Source organism: Ambystoma mexicanum, chromosome 5p (genome assembly GCF_040938575.1).
Source record: "Ambystoma mexicanum isolate Mex_15411 chromosome 5p, UKY_AmexF1_1, whole genome shotgun sequence".
Taxonomy (NCBI): Eukaryota; Metazoa; Chordata; class Amphibia; order Caudata; family Ambystomatidae; genus Ambystoma; species Ambystoma mexicanum.
The window spans coordinates 105,416,911-105,437,710 of record NC_090930.1 but is presented as its reverse complement, the minus strand read 5'-3'; the positions used below and the strand labels follow the sequence as shown (position 1 = coordinate 105,437,710).

The following is a 20,800-nucleotide window of genomic DNA, read 5'->3' as shown; positions in this document are numbered from 1 at the left end:
ACGTCAGATATGTGAGGAGAGAAGGAGAGTGTGGAGTCGAAGATGACCCTGAGGTTTTTTGCCTTACAGGTAGGAGCAGGAAGAGGGCCAAGAGAGGCCGGCCATATAGCTGCAGGGAAGGAGGGAGTGTGTGTGCCGATGAGTAGAATCTCAGTCTTACTGGCATTAAGGCAGAGGTCCTTGGCTGCACACCATTCCTGGATAGCAGAAAGACAGTCAGAGATGAGGAAAGGAGAAGAGGAGGCAGAGGGTAGCCTGAAAATGAGCTGGGTATCATCCGCATAGCACTGAAAGTTGGAGCAGAGAGCGGCCAGGGAGAGAGGTTAGATCCCTGGGGGACACCACAGGTAGAGAAAAAGATGTCAGAGAGGAAGGAACCCAGTTGGACCTGGGAGGGTCGATTGGAGAGGAAAGAGGTCAGCCACGCCAGAGCCTGACTATCACGGAGACGGTTGGGCAGGATGGTATGATTGACAGTATCAAAGGCAGAAGAGAGATCAAGCAAAATGAGAACAATTGGAGTGTTAGAGTCAAGGTTCAAGAGCAGGTCATCACGGATGTTCAGGAGAGCAGTTTCCGTGCTTCTGGCAGCTCTGAAGCCAGACTGATGGTCGTGAAGACTACCAACAGATTCAGCATGGAGATTAAGCTGAGAGATGACCAGCTTCTCCATGAGCTTGCCTAGGAAGGGAGTGATAGAGATTGGGCGATAGTTAGCCGGGCAGGAGGGGTCGGAAGAGAGTTTCTTAAGAAGGGGGTGCACAAGGGAGTGCTTGAGGGGGGATAAGAAGACTCCGGAGGTGAAGGAGTGGTTGTAGAAGTCATCCAGGGCAGGAGCCAAGGAGTCGACGTGGTCCTTGATAGTTTTGGAGGAGCATGGGTGGACCTGTTTTGAAGAGATTTTCATAGATCGGACTTGTCTCAAAACCTCGTCAGCAGAAAAAAGGGGAGAGGCAGAGAAGGGGGGAGGAGGGGTGGAAGCAGAAGGGCCAGAGGAAGAGCAGGGAATAGAGGGGGGGAGGTGATAGGAGGAGAGTGAGGTCAGGATGTCCTGATTTTTTTAAATGAAGTGAGAGGCCAGTGCCGTGCAGAGGGCCTGGGAGGGGACAGGAGCGGTAGAGACTGCAGCAGGGTTGGCCAGCTCCTTGCAGATTTTAAAGAGTTCGGCAATGCGAGTGTGGAATGATCAAGTTCGCTTAGAGTGCTGCAACATTTTATACTTTCATTCAAGGCACCGGAAGAGGTTTTATGCAATAAATATATATCATCCTTGAGTGCTGACTTTTCTTATGTATGGGTGCCTTTAACTTACTGGTCAATTTGCACCAGTGTTGCAGTGGGAACATCAGGAGCCTGGGAGCATCGGACAATAGGGTGGCTCGGAGTCTCTATTAGGGATGGGGTACTTTCAGGTTCATGTGTGTCTGGGGCACTAATGCTTTCTTGAGGGTTGCTTGTTGCTGTAGAGTTGGCCCTGTCGATTCCTGTGGAGTTGCATTGGGGGGAGGCCAATAATTTGTAGGTCTGGATGTCTTGTAGATGGGACCAGACGGATCATCCTTCGAGTTTAACAGCTCTTTCTGTGACTGCCTCAACTATGTGTGGGCCCATGAAGCGAGTCGCGATGAACCGCCTCGTAACATTTTCGTGCAGAACCTGGTCCCCTATTTTAATGGGCAGTTCCTTTTGTTCTTTGGATATGTTGGCAGTTTCTTGTGCGTTGTCATCCAACCACTCCTTTACCTGTTGTATCTGACGAGAAATAAAAGGCTCTAGAAACAAGTGAATTCACATACTTAAACTGTTGCCCTTGCTCATCCCACACTGGTTTCATCCCTCTGCTCCTACATGTGCAGGAAATATGACCTAGCTGCCCGCAGGTCCAACATTGGGATGGCTCTCGTGCTTGTCATGGGAATCCTCCTCCTCCCTCGCCCTGTCCCTGTTGCACTTGCTGTGGGTATCCCTTCAATCCCCTCTGGGTGGTGTGATGGAGGTCCAAAGGCCCACTCTCGTTGGAACCCTCCCCTTTCTCTATAGTTATTTAGGTAAATGCCCATTTCATGTACCCTCCTCCCATTTGTCTTGTGAATTGCTGCAGAGTGCTGTACTGTTGCTGTCGTTGGAGCTGAGGTTGGGGTTGTGAAACTGCCATCTGTGCTTGTGGGGCTGGGCTTGTTATAAGTGCTCCTTAATAAATGAGTAACTAACGAAGTCGAAGAAATGTTTGTTTGAAACAATAGTTTAACTCCTCTGTTTTAAACTGTAGTTTTCAATTAAAAAAAAGAAATGGTCCTTCTAGTGCATATTTGGATCATTTCTTATGGACCAGTTTAGCTTCATCTGCCTTCACCTGCCTTCCTGTCTTCTGCCTTTTGCTTCATCTTTTCTTGCCATAGTCTACGATGATGTCCTATTGTGAGTTGCATTTCTGACCTAGCTTTGGCCTCCATCCCTACCAATTTTTTCAAACATCTCTGTACCTGCTCTGGTAACCCTTGTATCAAGATGTGATAAAAAAAGCAATTGTTTTATCCCACAGCTATCTAGTTGCGAGGCACCAAATCTCTTGAATCTCTTGGATTTAATTAACAGTATCTTCATCGCCACACATCTTGCGCGACTTAATGGCTCCTATATCTGATGTGTTGGGATATTGTGTTCGTAGTGCCTGCCATACAAAGTGTCTGCAATTTGCAAATGGTGATCCTACATGCGTTGTGTTTTGTGTGGTCACCCCTGGGAACAACAAACTCTTGCAAATGTCACCTCCTGCGTCACCCAATATGGATACTAGCAAGCCCTTGACATCACCCACTGCCAACCTGTCTCCCGCCGTCATTTTTTCCATTTCATAAATCCATTTTCCCTCCGCCCCACATAGGGAGGGTAGCCTACATTTGATGTTTTCCTTGTCTGTGTGCTTCCATGGCACATACTGTGGTCTGTTCCCTCCCCTTTCTAATAAAGGCATCTGCAAGTACGCTGCCCTTTTTTCTGGTTTCCTTCTGTACTGGTGTATCTGAATAAGTCCGCTCTCGTGCTCGAGCTCAGTACCTATGTCTGTCAGTTCTATTGCATGTGGCAGATGTGGAGTGTCCTGTGTTTCTGTGTGCCCACCCAGCGGGCACACGAGTCCTATGTTTTGTATGATCGCAGCCCTATTCCTCCTGTATCCTGGAAGGTTCTGGAGCCTGTCATTGTAAGGTGTTTGCGGGGCTACCTAGTCTGATGCATCTTGGGTTATGTTGCCGGTGTCCTGTTCCCTGGCCCTCTCCATTTGTGTTCTGCACTCCCATGACATCCCAGTGCCGGCTCGTGTTTACTGATTTTACTGTCTCCATCTGCCTCCTCCTCCCTATCACTGCAGATTCTGTTAGAGAAGGTCTATTTATGTGGAAGTAGGTAGCGTACTGTTACTGTGTCTAGATCAATGTTCGTGAAGCCACATGTGTTCTCCTCCTCCTGTACCCCCAAGTGTGTAACATCGCTCCCCGTCGTATGCACATTAGTCTTACTCGCGCTGCCCACTGTGCATCCGTTAGGGACCTGCCTGTTCTGTTGTCCTCCCCGTTGCTCCTCATCGCGTCTTTTGCTGTCTAGCTCCTCCTTTACTGCTTTGCTCACCTTCTTGAATGCCCGCTCGTCCTCCCTCTGCTCACGTTCTCTTGCCAGCCTTAACTCCTTCAATCTCCCTTCTTCATACTTACGTGTTTGTTGTAACAAATTTTCTTTCTCCAAAACGCCATTTCCTTTTCCGTCTCATCCTCTCCCTTTTCCTCTATTTCCTCTCTCCTTTTCCTCACCTCTGTTATTTGCCTTGCTCCCTTCATGTTTTTCTCTATCACGTTCCCTCCACTCTCTCCCCAACAGCGCCAAACGTTCCTTCCATACCTGATCCTGCAGTTCCAGTTCCCTTGCTGACTATCTCTTCGGCTCTCTGACCTCCCCTTCTAGTTTCACTTTTCATCTCCCCGTAGTTGCTTTTCCCTTACCACATGCGTTGCCCTTCCTCTATACCGCTGTCCCAACTCCAACTCTTCTATTGCCCTAGTTGCACTTTCTGACTCCCCTGTTGTGGCCCCTTGTAATTTCAAGAGTACCTGTGCCGCTACCCATTCGTCTGTACCTACTCCTACAAATTCATTTTTTACACGCCGGAGCCCCTCCTTGATGAGGCCCGGGCTGTCAGCCTCCTCTCCCATCCCTTGTTGCTGGACGCTTGGGGCATAAACCTTTGGAGTATATGGGTCCGTTTTATACATAGGGTTTGAGTATCCTTCTGTTGCTTTTAATTCTCGTGGTTTCCTCACTTCTTTAGGTTCCCGTAACCGGTATAAACCTTGATCCTCCTCCTCTTCTACATAAACGGAGGTGACGCTAGGTGGTGCAGCAGGAGGAGCGCAGGAGTCCGCTGCCTCCTCCTTGACCGCCGGAAGCTCATCATCCATGGTCTATCCTCCTGGAACATACACCACATTTCGAATATCTCCATATGGTTAGCTAACTTCTTCCACTTGTATGTGCTCTGTAAGTGGGTCAGTAGTGATTGCAGCACGTCTTTGGAGAAACTGCTGTTAGGTGGCCAAAGTCTTGCTATCTTTCCTTCCGTACCTTTGTACCATTGTATGCTGTATTTTACTATTTTGTCGTTATAGGTAGGCAGTGTCTTGCAACAGTGCTGGATGGGAGTTACTATTGTTCCTGATCCGCTATACGTTGTTCTTCCCACCCCTGTGTGGTAGTACATTGCACTCTTGTATTTTACCTGACTTTTAGTCGAGGATTCCATTTCTCCGCTGTCACCACAAGGATAAAATACGTTATGCATTATACAATGCAGTTTGGCTTTTGTTGTCTACGGGCCTCCGTGGCCCCGCACCTTACGCGGTGTACTCTTGTACTGCCCCGCCTTCACCAGAGCTGCCATTGTCTAGCACACCACCTCAATCCTGCAAAGGCGACATCCACGCACTGCCGCTTGTTCACCTGTCTAACAATCCCAATGCCTTACTGCTAATCCTTCACCGTTTGCAACGCAATGTCCTATGCAATGGCCTATGGGTGACGTCACCAAACTAATGTTCACATAAGAGAGAAAGATACTTTATGCGCACACATAACAACAACCTGTTACTTCAGCCCCACATCAACAACCCACGACACCCAGAACCCCACAGCTGTCTTACCACCTCCCAGGAGTGGAGTATGCTCGTCAATTCAATGTGATTGAACTGCACCCGCTGCATTGCCTGACATGTGATATGCCTCTGACCAGGGAGACTTAACCAGTTAATGCATCTTCCACAATCTAAAGTAGCTCCAGCTAACTCTTACGGGAATAGGCCATCTATTCACCAAACTAAAACATCCAACTAATAGGAATAACACATCTCTACATATACACTCATGACTCAAGCCTATCGAGTGAACAATCCCTGCTTGAAACAAGAGCCTGCTGCCTCGCGACCTGAACGCTGACTAAACACAAAAAGGGGACTTCTACCTCTGCTCCGATCCCTATCCCAGTACACATGCTATCAAATACTTCAGCCCCAACATTTATTGCAAATTTACAATCCCCTCGTCCTAAGTATACAACCCCTACCCTCACAAGAATAGGTTGCTTATTGCTTGGACCCAACTTACTTTTGTTACACGTCTGCTGGCGCCGCTCGACCGCTGACTCCCCTCTCTCAGGTCATCTAGCCCCATCTGGACTGCGTGGACTCCTTGCCGACTATGGGCGTGACACATTCTGAAGTCAGCTCCCGATGACCAATCTCCGGTGGCGCTGTCCAGTTGTCTCACAATTCCTGTAGTCCTCCGAGGTCCGATGACTAAGGAGGCCGCACCTGGCCAGGCTGACGTCACAAATGATCTGGCTGGGGCCTCCAACTTGCTAGGTTAAATTTTGGGCAGGCAAAGCCGTGCTAAGTACAAAACCCTCTGCATTGTCCACAAGGGGTTCTGGGGCTTGGGGCCTCAATACCTTCAACTCTGTGTTCCTAAATATTTCCATTCTCAAGCTCCTCACTCATCCGCCTCCAACTTCCTCAGGGTCAGTTGCTTCTCTAAGCAACAAGTTGGTGGGAGATCTCTTTCTTCAGCTGGGGCCTCCCTCTGGAACAGCCTCCGTGCGTCCCTGAAACTTGAGGAGAATCGTCTCTGATTCCGGAAGCACCTCAAAATCTTTCTCTTTGCTTCTGCTTTTTCTCCTCCTCTCCCCTGCTGACTCCCTAGCTGAAACTGCTCTAGTTACCAGGCCACCCTCTATACTCGGTGCCCAGGTCCCCTTCCCCGTCAGTCGCACAACTGCACTGCCTTCCTGGCAACCCCCACACTTGGGGACAGTTTTCTGTATCCCTACAGTCCCACTATCAGCACTTGACACCTGACACCTGCACTTACCCGTGCACTTGCTACCTGCTGGCCTTACTTTTACTTACTGTAATTTATTCTATTTTTCCCATGTACTGCACTGTCCCCTTCCCATGCACTTGCATGATCTGAATGACACCTGGCCCAGTAGGATCGGTGTCTATCTTCCCTCTGTTCCCCCTCCCTTGCCTCGTCGCGCCTTGAAACACTTGTGTACAGGCGCGTTATAAATGCCATATCATATCAGAAGTGTCCACGGACTCCCAGCTCATGGAAGGCCCTAACTCCTTGCCTTGTCCCAAAGAAGTCGAGTTCCACACAATAGCAAAGAGTTTACTGTGGTATACAGAACACACAGGGGTCATATGCACAGAGGCAGGTCCAGGCACACCTCGTCGCATTCTGGCTTGCAGGCAAGTTTTGTAGACTTGTGATGTCATAGTCTGCGTCACTCAGCAGGCTCCCTCCCCAAACCTTACAGCACTCAGGATTGGCCACTGAGTGGTAGTTCCAGTATAGGAACCTGTAGAGAGATGGTATTATTGGATGCTAGTGTATCAGGTGGTGTACTTGGATCATGCCGAAAAATTGCTACTCTAGAAATGTTCCATTGGGTGAGCCTTGTGATTGGTCAATAGCCCCTGCCATCTGCCCCTAGGCCAGAGGGTCCTGTTTGGTCAGGCTGCAGGCCCCCAGGCCTGGGACAAACTCTGTTCCCAGCCCACGAAACATCTGTTTGCTCTAAATGTATACTATGTGTCAGCAAGGTGCAACTATGTGTCTGCGTAATACAATAGTGTGTAGCAGACTAATGCCATGAGAGCGTTCCATTCTCATCGTACAAGGCAGCTGGAGAAGAACAAGGATGTTGCGAACCACTGTCTGGCCGTGGGACGGCTGCTCTTTACGACCCTGCGAACCTTGGCCCTATATCAGCTCTGGCCGAGTCACGTGGCTGGAGTCCACTCTTTCGGGCTCAATCAAGTCGAATTAGCTTGTATTTTGCAGGGAATATTCTTTTCTGCACAGAGTGTGTGCATTCCACACACAGCCACTCTGTGTGTGGAATGCTGTTTGCAACATTATGGCTTTGGCTGCCATTGCTCCTGTCATGGTTTTCATAATATCCATAGGTTAGTGTGGGGTGTGGTCGTTCAGGTCCCTCAAGTGCTCCTATCCTTCCATAGGGTTATTTGCAAGTAAGCGTCTGCAAGCATGTACTCAAGCTATTCTGGTGTTTTGCATTTCTGCGTTGCTGTAGTGAGCCTAAGTGGCAAAAGGATAAACGTGCAGACAGGATGTATATATCACTGTCCTCTAACTCACAGAGCTGTACGCGTGTGTGTTCTTTGTGTATATTGGTTTGAGTGTCCCGACTGTGCGGATTGCACATCTGCTTCCTGTCTAATGAAGCTATGTCGTTGTGATGTCTCTAACGACTTGAGGCATGGCTTCGTGGTGCGGTTAGTCAAGTCTGTCCATGTGGTTGTCTCCAGCTCTGTCTTGTGTCTCTTCGTTCACTCTAGGCAGGGTTTGTATTACTGCAGGATTGTATGGTCAGCAGGTTGGGTTCCTTTCGTGGTATCTCTCCATGGTGGGAGCAGTGGGGATTGGTACAAGCTCATGGGATCGGCAGCCATATTGTTGCCGGTGCTTCTTCCAGATCGGGGGTGTTTCAGGGCTGAAGAAATATTCAGATTTTCCTCTTCACCTCCAATTCTACCCCTTACCATCATATTCATAATGAGGCCCTAAGGCTCTTACTATAACTGCACACTTACCCGGTGACTTGAAGGCGCGGCTCCCATGTAGTCCCCTAATGTTAAAATAAAATCCTGTGGAAAAGGTCCATAATTTGATCAGCTGTAATATCTAAGCATTTAACCTGAACTAACAACTTGACAAGTTTTCTAAAACTCAGAGGGAGATGGGATGATGCGACAGGTAGTTTTTTCGTGTTAGCAGAACCTCCTCCAGCTTCCAAGAGTTAAGATGCAGCCAGGTGGAGCTCATCCAGGCCTCATCTCAAGGTTTTATGACTGTACCGTGAACCAGATTTCAGTTTAGCTGTAACTGTTATGGGGTCATTAATGAAGAGGTATGCCTCAGCTTAGATGGCACCATTCCGCAATGGTGAAAATGGCTGTAAAGTGTAGTGGATCTGTAAACAGTAAACCAAAGAAAAAAAAGAATAAAGTAGTGGTACTTTGCTTCTAATAGCTCCCTCTCACTTCGACCTCTGATGATGTTAATAAAAGAAACCTTAGGTGAACTCTCATGCTATTAGATAGCTTCCTATTTTTTTTAATTTGTTTTTATTATTGAATTCTACTCAGTTAAACCTGAGTTTTATCAAGGTGTCAAACCCGCTGAAGATGATAAACAATAAAACTTCTTTCACTCGAATCCACCAAACCGCTGGTGCATCTCTCTGGTTTCGAGTAGGGATAGCTGGAGTTGCGTCGTAAACCTACTCCCTAGCGAGGCTCACTGTGGGTCGAAGGCTGGTTTATCTGGTCGAATGCAAGTTCCATTAGTTTGACCATAGCCACCGTCCATCTCGTTGTCTCGCCAGAGATCAATTTGTTCCACAGATCATCTGGTTGAAGCATCCATGGGTTTGCAATCAGCGTTAGGAGATAGGTGCTTCTATTCTCTTTAGTTTTCGGACAGTCTATCACTAGGTGCTTTAATGTTTCTGCCACTTATTCCTCTTTACATAGACGACAACTAGTGTCACTTGTGATTCCTCAAATCCTTATGATCTCCCGGGTTAGGAGTAAATTTAATCTAGCTTTCATGAAACATTTTCTCAATCTTTTATCTGGAAATTTTTGACAGTAGTTCTGTGGTTTTTTCAACTTATTAAAAGTTGGTGGTAGATGGCTTAGAAGTTTGTTCCCCACCGCTTTCTCAATTGTCAGGATCCAGTCCATTTCTTCCATTTTTCTTTTGATACGATCCGGATTTTCCTTTAGCTCCTTTTCTGTACAGGCTATTTGTGTTAGATCGTCTTTTCTGGCCTTTACCCATTTTTTCAGAGCTTCACAGTTCCCTATTTCAATGTCTTACCTCATGATGTTGTAAGTGGGTAGAGTATTAGACATGGTTATTTTTTCTATACAGTCTCATGGCGCTTTGTCCTACCATAGACGCTAGTGACACTAAGCCCAGTTCTCTTCTGATGGCAGGCATCGCGGTCGATTTGGGTAGGCCTAACAGTGATTTCCAGACATGGCCCTCTAGTTTGGTCCAGAGCTGACGTGGGATATATAACGAAGCTTCCATTCCATACGCAAGAGATGGTACTACTTTTGCCTTATAAAAGTTTATCGCTGGAATTAGGGAAAACCTCCCAAACTTGTTGTCGACAGCTCTTGTTTGCGAGGTTAAGTGTTTCGTTTTCTCCTACAATTGGTTTTGCAAGGTCTTGTCCATTCCTGAGCTGTCTATCTGGATTCCAAGATATTTGATGTTCTTTACAACTTCAATTTTAGTCTTATCAAGAAACCAATTCTGTTGTTTCGTTGGTTTGCTCGGTGCTTTCTCAATTACCAATATTTTCATTTTCATTTTGTTTATCTGAAGACGGTTTTCTGCAATGTATTTCTCCGAATTTGCTAGTTTTCTTTGCAGCCCCACTTTGGTCTGGTCTATCAGAATGACGTCATCAGCATACAGAAGTCGGGGAATCGCTGTTTTTCCAATTTCTGGAGGGAATGCTCTTATTTTACTTTCTGAAAGCTGATAGTCTCCTAAGAACGCGATGAACAGGGCCGGGGCCAAAGGGCACACCTGCTTGACCCCTTTGTTCACCCCTATCTCCTCTGATAGTGTGCCCTGGTAGTTTAATTTGACTCTAATTTTCGTCTGAGAGTGCAGGGCTTTTATTGGTTCGAGCACTGTTATCGGACAGTTCCAGCATTTTAGTTTCGACCATAGTTTGTTCCGGTCAATCCTGTCAAATGCTTTCGATTGGTGCACGAAGGTCAGATAGACCTTTGGCGCTCCTTCCTTTACTTTGGCTTTCAGGATGTTTATCAACATGATGTTGATCACTGTGCTACCATTTTTTTGAAAGCCATTTTGAAGAATGTCTTTTGACGGGCCGTTTTTTCCCAGATTCGAAAGTGTTCAAGCAGGTGTGTTGCATAGATTTTCCCTATTATGTCCAATAAGGCAATTGGCCTATAGCTTTCAGGTTCATTGCGGACTCCTTTTTTGTAGATTGGAACTATAATGGCTCTCTACCATGTTTCTGGATCATTTTTGTCCTGCCACATTCTGCAAAGATCGTGCTGATCACTTCAGACCTCTCCTTAGGGAACATTTTGAGATGCACGTTAGTCACTCTATCCGGACCCGGTGCTCTGGATATTTTCAGTTTCTTAATAGTTGCTTCGATGTCTTCGGCATTAGATAAATCCACCCAGGTTGTATTAGCCACCTGGTTCCTCACTGGTTGTATCGTGTTCGGACTCTCAAATTCCGTCTTAAAATAACCGGTCCACCTTTCTTCCGCCACTGCGCTGCACTGCGTTTCACTTGGTGTACTGTTCATAGATTTAATCAAAGTCCAAAATTCACTAGATTTTTTTGTTTGTAATTTACTCATCATGTTCTCAGTGTCATTTTGATATTGGACAGCTCTATGGTGTTTACCCCAGCTGTTGTAGCTTTTCACTTCTTGTTGCCATTTCTTCCAATCTTCCAGGTCGTTTGTTTTCTTGGCTATTCTTTTCAGTCTTCGGCCCACTTTTCTTTTTTCAACGAGTGCTTTATCGTAGGCGCGTGTGATGTGTTCTGATTTCTTGGATGACCTTCTTCCATGCAATTGGTATGACAGAAGTAGTGGCAGATAGTTGGGTCTTTCGTCAATCTTATTCCATGAGTAACTAATGACTCTTTGCTCCCAGGCCCCTTTAATTTTCACAATATCTGCTTCTGTTAACCGTAGTTGGGTTTGTTGGCAATTCGTGTTCATCGCTAAATCATACGTCCTTTTATTCTGCCTTCTGCCTTGCCACGTACCGATCAATAGGTTGTGGTCACTATACAGAGTTTTTTGCACCTTGAAGCTCATCAGGCCATGGGTAAATCCATTGGAGGCGAAAATGTAATCTAAGGTAGCTTTAGAGTTGTGCCGTTCCCAAGTCGAGAAGTTTTCTTGGTTAGGGAACAGCGAGGCGATATTTTGAATATTTCTTGAGCGAATGACTTCATTCCAAGCCTTTCCTCGCTCAATGGTTGCTTCCGTTTCACCTGTCCGCTGGACATCGCCTTGTTTGTCACCCCCTGCGTCAGTACATTTGGCATTGAAATCTCTACAAATGATGATTTAAATTTTATCAAATTCCTCATACAGGTGGTCTATCGTGGCACTCATGTTGGAAAAGAAGGTTTTTGTCGACATGCGTTGGGGATTCCAATAGCAATTAATTAATGCGAGAAAATTTGGCTGGCCATTATACTTCTTCTCATTTGGGTGTAGCCACGATGTCAAAATAACAAGCATTTCATATGCCTCTTTCCACTTTCGGGGTTCCCTTAGGCCCCTACCCATTTTAATTGCAGTTAGGAGACCCGATGATGGTCTGCCTAGCAGACCTTTCACTGCTGGCGATATTACCACGGTGTACCCGTCTAATGTGGGTTAGTTTACCAACCAAGTTTCTTGCAGGCAGATTATGTCAAAGAGACCCAGGTCAACATCTCCAACTGTCATAAAATGTGCATGGCCTCTTGTGTTCCACGATCCAAGACTACATTTTTCTTTTTTGGGTCACTCCTCTCCTCTGTTCGATTTGTTGTCGTCGAGGCAGGCTGACCCTGGTTGTTGCTATTTTCCGGTGTTTTTGTTCCAAGTAGATGTTAACCACTTCCATTGGCCCTTCGGTCCGGTTGAGTCTGTCATATCCACTATGTGGTTCAACTGAGTATTGTTCTTGTCTTCTAGGGATTTAGCACCTACCGCTGAGGACGGCTGCCGCTGTTGGTGTTCCTCTCTTTGACTTCTGGATGCATTACATCCATAGACTGGGTTCTGCCTGTTAATGGGTCTTTGCAGTAAATTGGCTTTCGCATCTTCCCTCCCGATTATTTCACTGTATCGCTCACCATCTCCACGATTGTAATAGTTCCCCCTCCGGGCTTCTTGAAAATCCTGGGATTTTTTCCAGCGATTTTGGCTATACAGTTCTTCAGTTTTCGATTTATAATGCGTTTGAAAATTCCTGCTTTCACTCTTTTCTACCTCTGAATGAGATCCTCCCCTCCTCATTTTTATTTCCATCAGACGAAAGCCCATTTGTGCAATTTCTTCGTAAGCATAGTCATCAAAATATTTAATGCCGGCCGAATTCAAATGTAAGTAGGCTTTTGCCCTCTTTTCTCTATGATAGGGTTCCACTAGTTTGAAGTCCTCCGTTCTGATTTTTTTCAATGTTTTCATTTCTTTGTTATTTGCAGTACCGTAGATCGGTTTAGTATTATAAAGTCCTCAACTGTTTCCATTTGTTCGAGCTTAAATACTTGTATCTCTTCTTAGGTTTGTTTCGCTTTAGCCCATCCTCTCTTTCTTCAATCTTATTCCAAGAGTAACTAATGACTCTTTGCTCCCAGGCCCCTTTAATTTTCACAATATCTGCTTCTGTTAACCATAGTCGGGTTTGTTGGCAATTCGTGTTCATCGCAAAATCATACGTCCTTTTATTCTGCCTTCTGCCTTGCCACGTACAGACCAATAGGTTGTGGTCACTATGCAGGGTTTTTTGCACCTTGAAGCTCATCAGGCCATGGGTAAGTCCATTGGAGGCGAAAATGTAACCTAAGGTAGCTTTAGAGTTGTTCCGTTCCCAAGTCGAGATGTTTTCTTGGTTAAGGAACAGCAAGGCGATATTTTGAATATTTCTTGAGCGAATGACTTCATTCCAAGTCTTTCCTCGCTCGATGGTTGCTTCCGTTTCACCTGTCCGCTGGACATCGCCTTGTTTGTCACCCCCTGCGTCAGTACATTTGGCATTGAAATCTCTACAAATGATGATCTCAATTTTATCGAATTCCTCATACAGGTGGTCTATCGTGGCACTCATGTTGGAGCAGAAGGTTTTTGTCGACATGCGTTGTGGATTCCAATAGCAATTAATTAATGCGACAAAACTTGGCTGGCCATTATACTTCTTCTCATTTGGGTGTAGCCACGATGTCAAAATAACCAGCATTTCAAATGCCTCTTTCCACTTTCGGGGTTCCCTTAGGCCCCTACCCGTTTTAATTGCAGTTAGGAGACCCGATGATGGTCTGCCTAGCAGACCTTTCACTGCTGGCGATATTACCACGGTGTACCCGTCTAATGTGGGTTAGTTTACCAACCAAGTTTCTTGCAGGCAGATTATGTCAAAGAGACCCAGGTCAACATCTCCAACTGTCGTAATATGTGCATGGCCTCTCGTGTTCCACGATCCAAGACTACATTTTTCTTTCTTGGGTCACTCCTCTCCTCTGTTCGATTCGTTGTCGTCGAGGCAGGCTGACCCTGGTTGTTGCTATTTTCCGGTGTTTTTGTTCCAAGTAGATGTTAACCACTTCCATTGGCCCTTCGGTCCGGTTGAGTCTGTCATATCCACTATGTGGTTCAACTGAGTATTGTTCTTGTCTTCTAGGGATTTAGCACCTACCGCTGAGGACGGCTGCCACTGTTGGTGTTCCTCTCTTTGACTTCTGGATGCATTACGTCCATAGACTGGGTTCTGCTTGTTAATGGGTCTTTGCAGTAAGTTGGCTTTCACATCTTCCCTCCCGATTATTTCACTGTATCGCTCACTGTCACCACAATTGTAATAGCTCCCCCTCCGGGCTTCTTGAAAATCCTGGGATTTTTTCCAGCGATTTTGGCTATACAGTTCTTCAGTTTTCGATTTATAATGCTTTTGAAAATTCCTGCTTTCACTCTTTTCCACCTCTGAATGAGATCCTCCCCTCCTCATTTTTATTTCCATCAGACGAAAGCCCATTTGTGCAATTTCTTCGTAAGCATAGTCATCAAAATATTTAATGCCGGCCAAATTCAAATGTAACTAGGCTTTTGCCCTCTTTTCTCTATGATAGGGTTCCACTAGTTTGAAGTCCTCCGTTCTGATTTTTTTCAATGTTTTCATTTCTTTGTTATTTGCAGTACCGTAGATCGGTTTAGTATTATAAAGTCCTCAACTGTTTCCATTTGTTCCAGCTTACATACTCGTATCTCTTCTTAGGTTTGTTTCGCTTTAGCCCATCCTCTCTTTCTACTCGATGCTTCCGTGGGCTCCATCGTTTTCCCCCCTCATCTCTTTCAGATCGGTGCTTTCGTGGACTCCACCTTGATCTAAATTCTTTACTTTTGGCCTTCTTGTCCTCTTCCCTTAGGTGTTGTTTGTTTTCGTACAGGCCTTCATTGTTCTCCGGTAGAGTTGGATTTCTTCTGTCCTTCAGGCGATGTCCCACTTCTGCCACATTTTCCGCGTCATTTGGGACTTTTACCTGCTTACTGGCCTCCCTACTGCTGTTTCCTTCTCTATGTTGCTACTTTTTGTCCCTCTGATCATTTTCTATATGTAGCGACATATTCATTAAGTCAGAATTGCCTAAAAATTCCTCTGCTGTTCTTGGCGATCTTGTTGAGATGTTATCCTCAGGCCGATCTTCTTGGTTCGCCTTTTTTTGGGGCCCAGCCGGGCTGTAGGCTCTATCCACTGTCTCAGACGACATTTTGCTGTCTTTGTTGGAAGTGCTCCGTGCCTCCGTCAGCAGCGTTAAAGGCTGCGAGTTCGATTTTGAGGTTAAGACTTGTTGACTTTCGCTTTTGAATGATGCCGCTCTTGGAAGGCTTTTAATTATGCTCTTTGTTCTGGAGCTGTAGGTCTTGACTTTTTGGATTCAGCGTGATCATTGCAGGCATTAATTTTCTGTTTAATGCTTCCATGCTTTCAATCTTTTTTTTCAACGCTTCAATTTTTCTTTCCCAGGTGGTATTCTTGCTCTGTCCTCTACTGCTGTTATATAACTGTCCACATGGGACAGTCTTGCTATCATATTTGCTAGAATTGCAGTATTGTCTTGTACGTTCTCTTTTATGGCTTCGTACAATTTGCAGAAAGGCACTAGCACAATGGTCATAGTCGACATGATTGCTATCATGTCTGGTTTATTGTTTGGCGATTCTTTTTGCAGGGACGCTGCAATGTCACTAAGTCGTCTCTTTTTCGGCGATACTAGGATTTTTTCTGATCTCCTCATAGCCGCTGATGAATCGAATGTTGAACTTTCCAATGGCGATCTTTGGTTTCTATCTATGATCGCTAGGTGTCCAGGTGATCCTTTATTCATGTGGAGATTGTCCCAGTGGGATTTTAACTCCTCCCTTTTATTTGTTGGGGTCGTTCTAATCTGCCCCGAAGTCAGGTGAGGCTGGGTCCATGCCAGACGCTGCTCTCTTTCGGGCGGTATACTGGTGCGTTGATTTGCCTCTCGGGCTATTAGTTCTTCCTGATCCCTCTCCTCATCTCGTTCTTCCCTCTGGCCTTCTAACTCCTCTATGGTTGCCGGAACCCCTTTCAATATTTGTTTGGTTGGGGCGTTGTAAGCCTTAAATCTAAGAACACCATTTCCGTCAGCTTTCGTGGTGGTCTTTGTCCTGCCCTCTTCGGATCTTCTATGATTTTCCTCGCTTCTTTGGAGATGGGATTGATCTTTTCCTGGGGACAGCTGGCTTCGAAACCTTCGCTTGTCTGTTGCTATGATTCCCGTTTCCATTTTTCTCTGTTTTTGGGCTGGCAGAGTTTCTTGAACTACTTCTAACATTTCTGCGTCGGATATTTCTCTCTCCGTGATTTGCTTCTTTTTATGTTAATATGTGAAAAATGCCGTTAGGGGGCATGACAGGAGTGGGTTTGGCAGCCCTTTAATCATTTGACCCCGTCTTCTGATCATTTTTTTTGCTTTCTGTTCCGTCAAGAGAGGTTTGTTTAATGCTCTCGTATTTCCCAGGTTTTTTTTATTGCCCCTTGTTGTCTTGCTTTGGCCGGGGTGTTTGTTTTAGTTCTTTTTTTTCTTTTCACTCTGGAGACCGTCTTTAATTGCTCGCCGTCTGTCTCCTTGTTCGAATCTTCCGGCTCACTAGCCGTTTTATTTTCATTATCCGAATCAGCTTCATCATATTCAGCGTCTTTTACAGAGTCAGCTTCCGTCTCGCTGACACTGATCTCTATGATGGTCTGTGATTCATTCAGTTGCCATGTCTCATTTATTGGCCGTTTCCCCAGTCCTTGCGGGGTGTCACCATGGTCTCCGTTTATGTAATGCAAACTTACTTGTATTCGGATCGCATTTGGCAGAGTTTCTGTTTCGTCCGCTAAGTCATGGGGGTTCATTTTTGCTTCGGGATCAAATCTGTTGTTTTGTAGCTGACCATCTCTTGAAGCTAGATGTTCGGAAATTATAGCTCCTGAGTCTTCCCCCTTTGGCCCCATTGGGACCTTGGTGATCCGGGCCTGGGCGGGGCTTATGGCTGCAATACTCTTGCCTGACTTGTCAGGCGAGACAACTCCGTCAGGCTCTGGCTCCTCGTTACCCTCCGGTGCGGAGCTTCCTGCGTGCTCTACCGCGCCGCTGGGCCGCCGCAGAGAGTCAGGCAGGCGCCGTCCTCTGACCGCGCTCGCACGAACTCCACTCACCGCTCCGGGTGACAGCGGACTGCAACCAGCAGCAGGGGTAGAAGAGGGCGGCCATCCAGATTTACTGCGGCGCCTCAGATCTCGAGCCTCCTCGCGGCCCTCCTCCACGCACTCCTCTCAGGCAAATCGATTCTCTGCTGACGGCGGAGACGGCGACACTGGCGGGGGTGTTGCCGCCAGCGTTTGATCTTGTGGTTCAAGTAAGTTTTCTTTTCCGCTGCCCTTAACGGGTTCATGCTGTTTCTCCTGTTCACACGCTAGCCCAGGAGCTGAGCTCATTGAGTCCCAGTCAGTGGACGTAGAGTGGGATCTCGGCGCCAAATCCGACTTGCTCCTTTAGCCCGAGGGCATCAGTCCTGTCGGCTTTGATGTTTTCGATGTTTTCCTCGACGGTGTGTTGAGGTGAAATTGCAACGGTTGTAACGCTTACCTGAACTCTGCGGGGACCTTCTGGAACTCCTAGTGTCTTCAACCTTCCTTCTCTATAATAACGCATACATTCTGTGAAAATAATGACAATAGAACCTTCCTTAACAAGATTTCCTAAATAATCTTTAGCTATGGAATGACCCACTTAAAATATAGCTCACCTGTATATTTAATTTTACGAGCTATCGATCCTGTTCTTACAGGGGCGCTAGTCCTGAAGAGGTTGGAACCCAGGAGGATAGGATATTTACATAAGAGGCAATTTGTTCTTGGATTGTATTATAACTATATAGAATAATGGAAGACAGCGAGAGAGTGGAAGGAAACTTGGTGTTTTAATGTCTCTAATATGTAATCCTATGAGAAAAGGATATGTGTTATTTTTCTGCACTTGCTAATTATCTATGTGCTGCCGTCAAAGGCGCCTAAGGAGGAAACAAACAAGCAAAACAGATGAGCAATAGAAAACCTAAACAACTAAAAGTATAGCCTAAAAACTATTAGTGGGAGCGGTGTTCCATAAAATGTAAAGTGAAAGGCACACCTACTGAGCACAGAAAAATCTGTGTGTGGAAACTCCTCATACAAATCCTTAAACTAACACAGAAGTGTGAGAAACGTTGTAGATAACGTAATATGAGGAAACTGTACCCGTAAACTAAATTCAGTTCTCCTAATGTCACTGTTAGGGCAATAACTGAAGTGCGACTGCTATCTCGGAAACAACGTAGCACAGAAGCGCACGCGACAAAACATTAAGCCATTCACCTCAAGTGACTGACAAAACTTTCAAAGGGAAACGTACACTTCAGCAACGTAACCAAAAACAATCTTGCTGTAAGTTGTTGATGTGCAGGAACATGTGTGAGATAGCACAGCATTCGAAGAAAACATGTCTTGCAATTGGAGAGCATACATGGAGCTTGTACTTATTTGAATGGGTCTCCTCTGGAGCAAGTGTGACAGAACTCTTACCATATTTTAAACACACTATCAGTGACTCTAAATTTCAAAGCATGGCCGGTCTTATAAACACTATGGATTTCGAGGTCTCAGGCAGAGCTATTAATTGCTACTGCTATGTGGCTGATATTTAACAATAACTATTTTCCCAGTGCTACAAAGGTAGAAAACAAGTCTGAGGATATGATTTATGCTGGAAAAAAGCAACGCTATAAAGAGACGACATTACACTAGTTCTTCTGCATAAGGACTGCCCCACTAGAGGGGCAAGACTTGTGATAGTGTTCTCTGGTCTGAACAGTTGTGCAGTGTGTGCCACTCTGCCTAACAGGCACATCCTGCAGATAAGGTGGCAGATGAAACAGTGGACTTGAACCCCAATGGGTCTTCAACTTTTCAGAGGTTTCAAAACAGTGAAAAAGAGAAGTGCATCTCTTGTGGAATTCTCGCTTCTCAAGCAAGTAACATTATCTGTCACATACCAGCACATGTCAAGTTGCAGGCTGATATTGAGACTATGCAACGGGCAAACAAATCAGCTTGTGTAAATCAGCATGTGATCCCCCCCCCCTCAGTGCCCCCATCCCACTCCAGTCTTTCAATCATTCTAGAGCAAGGGCCATCAATGGCTTCCTGAGGTCGCCCTGGCTTTGTGTTTAGCCGCAGGCAGTGGATATAATGTAACTGCCCAGTGCCCAGCTATTACTTTTGAGTAATAGAAGAAATAATATAAAAAGAAAGAGTGGCACATAAAGAATACCCTCCTTCACCTTGAGGGATCCCCTATGGTGCTGATGCACAGTTGATATACAGCTCTAGGAAGACACCCAGCTTTGGCAAATACTAATCCGCAAATCCAAAAAAACAGAGTTACTCATCTTGGACTCCCATTCCAAACTTGCCAAACTTGACCCCAAATACAAATCCTTCACTATCGACGGCAACGTTATCAAAGTCTCTAACGTCACAAAAACACTCAGAATCTACCTAGACTCTATCCTGTCTCTCAATAGACAAACCAATTCTACAGTCTCAGCGTCAGCCTACACTTGTAAATTGATCTCAGCATGCCATTCCTTTCTGACCACGGGCAACTGCCTGATCCTCGACAGAACCCTCATCATGTCCAAAATCGATTATTGCAGCGCCCTCTACCTAGGGACAAGCCAAAGAAACCTCGACAAACTCCAGATCTCACAGAACAATGCCATACAGGCGGCTCTTAACATTCCTAGGCGACCTCACATCTCCCACACCTGAAGTGGCTCCCTATTGCCCATCGCATATCCCTCAAAGCCCTAGTTCTTACTCACAAGGCCCAGAACAATGCAGCACCCACATACCTATCCTCGCGCTTTACAGAACATACAGCATCTAGACCCGTGAGATCTGCTCAGGCCCACACTCTCATCTATTCCCAGCTTCAAGCTACACACTGCAAAAGGCTCGAGCTTCCCTGCCCTTGCAGCGAAGCTCTGGAGCTCCCTACCTAACACGCTCAGAACTGTTCAACATCCCCACTCTTTCAAATACAAAACTAAACAATGGCTCCTTGAAAGGGATGCCCAGGCCACCTACTCAATCTAATTCTACTGCCTACGCTTATCACTACGTTTATGATCTTGTAAATATTTGTAAATGGTTTTATGCTGAAACGGTATAATTATAACCTGTAAATTGTGCAATGTATATATACTTGTAACATGTAACATGCAACATGTAACTGGTCAGTAAACATGCACCCAAATGCCTCGGGGCAAGGTGCACAATACAAATAAACAAAATACAAATACAAATACTACTGATTGTCTTGAACACCTTTATGGGCTACACTTTGGGGAAACATGGAATCATACCTTTTTTAGACAACGGTGCTCTGCTGGACTGGGATCCATCCTCTCCTGTGCTGCCAGGCCATACCGTGGTGACACCGCTTTTGGTGCTACTCATTGGAGTGATTGGTGTGATATCGTCATCACCTGGTGAAAGAAGTGAAACGTTTCTCGTGGGGTAAAGAAGGAAGAACAATCAAAGCTTCCCTAACATTGCTACCAGTGATCAAACATCTTAAGCCCAATCCTTTTAAATGTCCTCACAACAGCAGATCACCCCGCAAAAACCCACCAATGGAGGTACCACTGAAGCTGCTCTCCGATCCCCATTGTCCTCATTAAGTAACTGACGATCACAGAGTCTGGAAAGAAGAGTTTAGGGAGATGTTTCAACATGACCATTGACCATGGAAACTAAAGACGAAGAGCAGAAATGTAAAGAGAGTGATTTTGCATGGAGCGCAATCCAGCAAAGTGGCGGTACGT

The 20,800-nt window shown here is 45.8% G+C and overlaps 1 protein-coding gene across 10 annotated transcripts in view; it reads right to left on the bottom strand.

Moving 5' to 3' along the window:
* LOC138480764 (uncharacterized) overlaps positions 1–20,800 on the bottom strand; it is an 807,842-nt gene that overhangs the window by 604,773 nt on the left and 182,269 nt on the right. For all 10 annotated transcript variants that reach the window (XM_069612499.1, XM_069612500.1, XM_069612505.1 and 7 more), the window contains one exon: positions 20,339–20,461. In XM_069612499.1, the coding sequence (XP_069468600.1) occupies positions 20,339–20,461 (123 nt within the window). The remainder of the gene's footprint in view (positions 1–20,338; positions 20,462–20,800) is intronic.